Here is a 7,930-nt window from a genome sequence, read left to right as displayed (position 1 = left end):
TGTACATGTTACGGCTGATGTACAGTAAGAATTTAATACCCCCCTGTGTTTAAGATACTGAACATTAAATTATGTACTGTATACTGTACTCAGTCTGTATACTCAGCAACAGTACTGTAACGTATTTCTCTTGTTCTTTACACAGATTTTGTCATCAAACATGGCAAAAATCAGCAAAGCCATCAGCAAGATAATTGCAAGCATGAAAAGAGAACACAAAACAACACGACAGATCCATGCCTGGCTGAAAGAGTGTGGTGTTCTTGTTAGTTTACAGACTGTGCGCTATCATGCATTTGAGAGAAGGCGGACCAGATATAGATTTCCTTCTAAATGCACATGGTAGGTACTTTACATCAACCTTTTTTTATTACAGTATACTGTATGTTGCTAGATTGCTACTGTATTGTGTTCCAATTTCAACACTAACTGTCCAATAATTGCTATATGCTCTGTATGTGTTCTACCATAGGAGCGTCAAAAAGATTGTGCACAAATTGACTTGTGAGGATGATGAGCGTACAGCTTTACAAATCAAACGTATTCTAAAAGCAGAATGTGACCTGGACATCTCCTGTTCCAGCATCAAACGGATGCGTAAGGAACTGGGATGGACTTTTGGCCCTACAAGGTACTGTACATACTGTAAAATATATATACTGTATATTAATAATGCACTGATTTTACATGACAGTAAACTAAAATTTGTTTTTATTTCACAGGATAAATCCCATGATAAGGGATGTTAATAAAGTAAAGAGAGTTGAACAAGCATGACGGTGGATAGATAGTGGAGAGAATTTTAATGACGTCATTTTCACAGATGAAACTTCGGTTTCTCTCGAGAGGTTCTCAAGACTGTCCTTCCGACACAGTGCACATCTCTCACTTAAACCACATCCGAAGCATCCGTTAAAAGTCCATGTATGGGGAGGTATATCTCGTTGGGGTGCAGGACCGATCTATATTTTTGAAGGTGCAGTACAGTAATGCTTGTTCTAAAAATTATTTACAGTCTTGTACAGTGTATGCTTGTTACTGACAATTTCTCATCTCTTTAGGCATCATGGATAAGACCTTCTTCCAAGAAAAAATAGTAGATATCTGTATGGTGCCATTTGTGAGAAAATGCTTCCCATCAGGACATTGATTATTCCAGGATAATGATCCCAAACATTCGGCTTCAGCAATATTCATGGAAGAGAGAGGGATAAATTGGGAATGCACACCACCAGAGTGAGTATTGTCCTATAGTACTGTATTAACTGTTTATTGTACCAAAAAGTATGTACAGTACCAAGCAGTAATTATTCTAGTACACTTTTTAATAAAGTACAGTACTGTGACTGAATATTTTTTTTTTTACTTACCTGTAGGTCACCGGACATGAATCCCATTGAAATGGTCTGGGCCCAGTTGAAGAGGTTCATCAGGTCTGATGTGAAACCAACAACTAAACAGGAACTTTTGGATGGGATAATGAAGTTTTGGAGAACAGTATTGACACGTGCCCAGTGTAACAATTATATTGATCATCTCCATAGAGTCTTACCAGTTGTCATCGAAAGAAATGGTCAAGCAACTGCTATGTAGCTTATACTGTACTGTATATAATTTGTAATGTGGAGGAGGGGTTTAACTTCCTCTTTTCAGTTTGTGATCCGGACTGCTAAGTACTGTACACTGTGTCCATACTGTACTGTATGTACAGTATTGTGGTTGTGCTTTCTGTCCCTACATTGTACAGTATTCTCCTAATTTATTTTATAAGCTCTTTGTCTACAATAACTTTCCCTTACTGTACCTTATGTACTGTACTTCATACTTTTCCTCTTTTCCTTACACCTACATTGACCCCTGTTCCAAGGCACACATTGGCATCGTCACAGATTGTGCTGCAGCTGCCACTTTCTGCTACTGCGCTTGATGTTGCCGTTTGTAATGCAGATGTTTCAAGTTTTCAGGTTCCTTTAGTTCATATACAGTACAGTAGTAGTGGCTGCTTCAACATCCACATCCATAGTTGCAGACATACAGTAGTGGGTGCACCGTGAATTGAGAGACAGGCTTCTACTGTACATCTACTGTATGGTTAGAGCGGCGGTCCCTTCGACATCAGGATAAGGTGAGATTTTTGGTAATGTTAGTGCTCTGTTATCGTATTCAGACAGCTGGTGTTCACCTCCATCTGGGGCACCCAAATACTGTCTTGTTTCATGTATTTTTTTTTTTATCATTATATTATGGGCTGTGGGCCTAGGGGCACTGCTTACAGTATTTCACCACCAGGCTTAATTACAGTATAATACAAATTACTGTAGATATTAATAAAATTGTTAGTCTGGTTAGTTAGGGCATATATTAATGTGGAGAAGTGGATTAGTGTGACACTGTTAGAGCAGGGAAAGGCCCTGCACAGCGAATTCTCTCTCCTACAGTACAGGGTGTGTGGGATCAAGCAGGATGAAGAACAAGAGCATCTCCGGTGAGAACCTGTGTGTCTGTCTTTTACTGTCTGTTTGTCTCTGCCTATCCTCCTTTCTTCAGGGCGTACAGTGGACCTTGCACTCTGATGCATGGTAGAGTCTGCACCTGGTATAGGTGAAACTCTGAATCTGAGGCCAAAAGTGCCAGTGATGATTTTAAATTAAAAGCCCACTCTTTTTGTGTAGTCCTCGGTCCAGTAGGGTGTATCGGTCGGCATTGAGGAAGGACTGTTCTCACGTCATCTCTTTCCTCCTACTGTAGGTACTGTACAGTAGTCATGTCCGTGTCCAGCTTGGAACTCCAGGACATGCCAGCGGCAGAAGAAAAAAGCGTGTGACAGTAGAGGACTACAGGAGTGGAAAGCTAAACAAGTTCCCCCGCCCCCCCCCTCTGTAAAGCATGTTACTGTAGGTTAAATAAAAATTGTCATTAATTTATACAATTGGTGTTTGTACTGTATGTAATTCAGTCTTTAAGTGCACCTGAGACCAACACGTGCATCTGTCATTAAAAAGGTACTGTACAAAAAGTCATTAACACACAGATGCAGGGGTGTGTCGTCCTATTTGCCAGGATTTCACTCACCAGGGGTGCACCGGCTGATGGGAGTTGATGCCCACAGTCATATACTGTACAGTATCCCTGTTGCCCATCACAATGATTTCACAGCTGTCTGGCACTTACAGTAGAATACAGTACAGTAGACATACAGTACTGTATACACTGAGGGACGTTTTCAATTTTGGGGTGGTCTATTTACTGTTTTTAGCCGGTCTTGTCTTTTCACTCCAAGGGGGTCTATTTACTGTACTAAGCAGTGTTAGACAGTGAGAAGTGATAAAAAAGTTATAAGGTGTCAGTCAATCAGCTCCCAACTGTCATTTTTCAAACACAGCCTGTGAGATGACAGTTGGGAGAACATTGGTTGGCACTTTTTCACCCATTGGAGCAAAAACATGGGATTGGCTAAAAACAGTTTGGGAGATTACGTCATTTTGCCAGGCGTAAAATTATTGCTGTATTCAATTTGAAAGCTTTTCTGCCTACTGTAGGCGGGAAGTCAATGCAATGTACAGTCAGACAGTATGTTAAAAAGTTTTGCCTACTGTATGAATAGCAGGCGGAAAAATTTGGTGAATTGGGGTGCAATGTTGCGGGAAGCCTTCAACGTCCCCTAAAGGTACTGTAAACTGCGTAACTTTTTTAAAAAAAAGTCAGAACACACTAAAAATTCACTTTCATTTTGGGGGGCGGAAGAAAAAAAATTGGGGGGAAAAGTGAAACTTGTAGGGGTAAATTTACTAAGAAGGGAGTTCTATTTAAGAAGTTACTGTACTGTATGTTGCCCATAGCATCCAATCAGATTCTACTGTACTTAGCATTTATCTACAGTAGCACCTTCTAGAAGATACTGTACAGTAATACCTGGAATCAGATTGGTTGCTATGGGCAACATCACTTAATAGCACTACCATCTTAGTACATTTACCCCCTAATATATAAAATGTACTGAGTTTAGTAAAAAAAAAAAAGCGCTAAATGGGTATACAGTAGATCTGGGCATGCGCCTGAGATACGATGACGTACAGTATTGTAGGAAACACTCAAGCCAGGTGCAAACTTGGTATTGCAGGCGGCTGTAGTGTAATGGTAAATAATCAAACCAATACATTACACTGCCTGTACAACCCTTTTGCGGTTTCGAAGCTTGAAAGGTTACACTTTTTATTTTTTATTAACAAGGTTAGACTTTTTGGTCAAAGTACTGTGGCATAGAAATACCAGAATTTCTGGATAATGTACTGTATTAGTGAAGATTTAAAACAAAATAAAATTACCGTATACAGTATGTACTTTAAAGGTCTCGAACCAGCGGGACAAGAAAATGGTAGATGCAGTAGGGCTAGGTATTAGCCCCCTAGACTACTGCATCTACTGTACTGTAGTTCCTAGAGTCAGGGAATCACTACAATATCTTGTATTGTACTTACAACTACAGTTATAAGTACCGTATAATACAGACAACTGGGCATGCGCAGTGCTAGGAGACTCAATACGCCACAGTGTAGCGCGCAACTATGCGGTATACTGTATGGCGTACCGTATGGAGCAACAAACTACAGTATTGTAGCTGGGCACATCTACAGTACAATAGATTGATTTTTGTAAGGGTTGGATAACAAGACTGAACTACAGTACTATAGTGAACATTAAAAAAATAAATTAAATTATAAAGGTCTCGAACATAAGGAGAGAAGTGTAAGCAAGACGGATCACCTAAGCCCTTGCTCACAAGTCTCTCCTAGTCCTCTACAGTACTTTATGTGACATCTACAGTACCATACGATGAAGTACAGTACTCAGGCGTCTGTAGCGTAGAGGTAAGAAATCGAACTTCTACATTGCAGACGTCTGTACAACCCGGGTTCGAAACCAGGAAGCTTAATATTGAAGCTTTTCATTATTATTAGACAGTCAAGGTTACACTTTTTATTTTTAATATTATTATTACACAGTCAGTGTAATAATAACACACTTTCACTGTGTGTGAATCATGACCTGGTACTGTACAGTATGATATTCCATACTGTACGCCATGGCGTACAGTACATAGCCATAGCGCTACAAGGGTATGGCTATGGCGCAGCACCACTGGCAATGCATTGCAACCCCGCCACTGGGCACAAGCCAGAGATCCTATTTGTACCGTAACCCATCAGAACTGGCTATAAGTTACCACAATGCAAACTGTGCTGACATTGATGCAATTTTGCGGTTTAAATGCTGAGTCAGTTTGTACTATAGAGACCCCTCTCTTACAGTCAACTATCAGTTACTAAACATATTAAATTGCTAATGTTACCAAGTCTAAGACAGCATTTGCATTGACGCAAGTTTGCGCTCTGCATCTGCCCTACAAACTGCTGTTAGTCCATTACTGTAGCACCTTATGTAGTAATGAATTTACTATTGTGTATACTGTGCGGTACTGTAAGTCTCGGACAGTGCAGAATGGCACTAGTGTGAAAATTCAATAGTACTGTTAGCAATACAGACAACTGGGCATGTGCCATAAAATAGCGCTACTTAATGTATGGCTTGGCTCCACTGGACATGGGGCACACATTCCATTGTGATTAAAATCCGACCACTGGGCACGCGCAGACATTGACGCAATTTTGCGGTTTCAACGCGCAGTCAGTTTGATATACAGAAACCAGTCTCTTTAACAGGGCCCATTGCCACTTGATGGTCATAATAAATCACTATAATGTCCGCGTTCATGTCAGCACCGGCATTGACGCAAGTTTGCGTTCTAAGGTACAGTACTGTATGTACAATAATAAAAATCCTAGTTTCGCTGTTTGACTCCCGAAGCACTGGGCAGACATGCGCTCCACATGTACTGTATTGAATACAGAATATTTTAAGTGAAGATTTTAAAAATAAATTAAAAAACATACTGTATTTTCAAGGTCTCGAACCCACGGAACAAGAAGAGAGGAGAAGCAGTGAGACTAGGCATTAGACCGCTAGGCCACACGCTTCACCCATTACTAGAGTTCTGTAGTTTGTAAAGTCTAATGTCTAAGCTTCTGTCAAACAATCATCGGCCGGTGATACAGAACATACCGTACGGTACATTGGAAAGTGACACCTGGTGGGCAAAATGTTGTATTACACATAATGAAATCACACGCATGCGCTATGTAGTTTAGGAAAAGTGACACCTGGTGGGCAAAATGTTGTATTACACTTAATGAAATCAGACGCATGCGCTATGTAGTTTAGGAAAAGTGACATCTGGTGGGCAAAATGTTGTATTACACGTAATGACTTTTTTCACTAATAAACTTTCTTTGTGGCGCGACTCATGGCGTGGTGTGTGGCGCGCCATGCATGGTGTGAGAGATAGCGCTGTGATGCCACATTATAGCTGGCTACATCAGTACAACTGCATCAAGTATCACAAAATTCGACATAAGGCCTCAGAATGTAAACAAGTGAACCAAGTGGTATTTCATCATGCAACCATGATGGAAAGCATGAATCAACATTAAATGTAACTGATAGTCACCGCAAAGATTGCTGGTACATGGACTCAAGAGCCACAAGGCACTTCAGATGGAACGAAAGTTGGTTCAAGTCACTAAAGTCATGTGATCCTGTAAATATCAGGGGAATAGGAGATAAAGTCCTAAATGCCATGAAAGTCAGAACATTAACTGTTCTCTTGTGAATTAAAAGTGAGACTGTTGTCACATCATAGAAGATATACTATTTGTGCCAGATCTAGGAACCAGTCTGATTGCTATCAGTGTACTTAAAAAGAAGCAATACAATGTCCATTTCACAAAGGGACAGTGTGTTGTGTACAATAAAAGAGGGACTGTAATTGCAATGGCAACCCAGTGCCAACAACTGTATATCCTAGACACTAAGGTGTGTTGTGCCCTGGTGGCTTTAGATTACAGTACAAATAGTATATGGAACTTTGGAATAGGAGGCTGGGTCACCTAGTATAGGACAAAGTACAGAAAGTTCTAGATGGCATGGTGACCAGGATATCACTAAACAACCCAGATAGACCAGAATGTGAAAGTTGCCTGAAGTGGAGTCAATGATTGGGAACCATTACTGCATGACACTAATAGCTAGTGCTACAATGATGACACACAAATACTTTCTAAAAACTAAAAGCAAAGAAACCAGTAAAGTTGTAGAATACAGGAGTCTTGTAGAAACCCAGACAGGCCTGAATATAAAGGTGTTATGTGTTTGATAATGATGGAGAATATGTAAATAAAGATCTTGCTTCTTCTCTAAAGAGGAATGGCATCTGACACCATTAAAAATTGTCTACACACCTGAGCAAAACGGCATGAGTAAGAGGGCAAATAGAACAATCATTGAGAAAGCTCAGACTCTGTTTAGTGATGCAGGTCTGGATAAAAGATTATGATCAGAAGTGATCCTTACTTTTGTATACCTCAAGAATCGAACACCTACAGTACAGTACAGTATAGTGGCAGTCAAAAGTAAAACATCATTGGAGGCATGGTTTGGTAAAAGGCCAAGTGTCAATCATCTCCATTAATTTGACTGTAAAGCATATGCCCATATCCCTAAGGAAAGAAGATGCAAGTTCGATCCCAAATCTATCTCATGTATTATGAATGGATATTTTCAACAAAGTAAAGGATACAGATTGCAGGACATTATCAAAGTAAAGGATACAGATTATGATATATTATATCAAGAGGCATAGTCTTTCATGAGACTAATTCAACTAAAAGCAAGCTGAATTTTGATACACCACATGGATTTGTGATGACAGACATGCCAACAGTGGGAAGTATGTCTGAACTTGAGACTACAGATGCAACCACATTGCAGGAGTTCTATGAGGAGCAACAAAGGTAGACCACCTAAAAGATATAGC

The 7,930-nt window shown here is 40.0% G+C and overlaps 1 protein-coding gene across 1 annotated transcript; it reads left to right on the top strand.

Moving 5' to 3' along the window:
* Positions 1-202: 202 nt before the first annotated feature.
* Positions 203-777, top strand: LOC148542160 (uncharacterized). Its single transcript, XM_088471039.1, has 3 exons — positions 203-342; positions 473-631; positions 723-777. The coding sequence occupies exons 1-3, from the start codon at positions 203-205 to the stop codon at positions 775-777; spliced, it is 354 nt and encodes a 117-aa protein (XP_088327165.1).
* The last annotated feature ends 7,153 nt before the right edge of the window (positions 778-7,930 follow it).

The sequence above is a fragment of the Taudactylus pleione genome, unplaced genomic scaffold (genome assembly GCF_031769625.1).
Source record: "Taudactylus pleione unplaced genomic scaffold, aTauple2 ptg000015l, whole genome shotgun sequence".
NCBI lineage: Eukaryota > Metazoa > Chordata > Amphibia > Anura > Myobatrachidae > Taudactylus > Taudactylus pleione.
Note: the sequence above shows the minus strand (reverse complement) of the source record. Positions and strands in the feature narration are given on the sequence as shown.

What these genes read in the sequence shown, in the direction of transcription:
- LOC148542160 (XM_088471039.1), top strand. Translation starts at nt 203, where the DNA reads ATGAAAAGAGAACACAAAACAACACGACAGATCCATGCCTGGCTGAAA. An exon ending in TTTCCTTCTAAATGCACATG is followed by an intron (nt 343 to 472) that starts GTAGGTACTTTA and finishes GTTCTACCATAG; the next exon opens with GAGCGTCAAAAAGATTGTGC. An exon ending in TGGACTTTTGGCCCTACAAG is followed by an intron (nt 632 to 722) that starts GTACTGTACATA and finishes TTTATTTCACAG; the next exon opens with GATAAATCCCATGATAAGGG.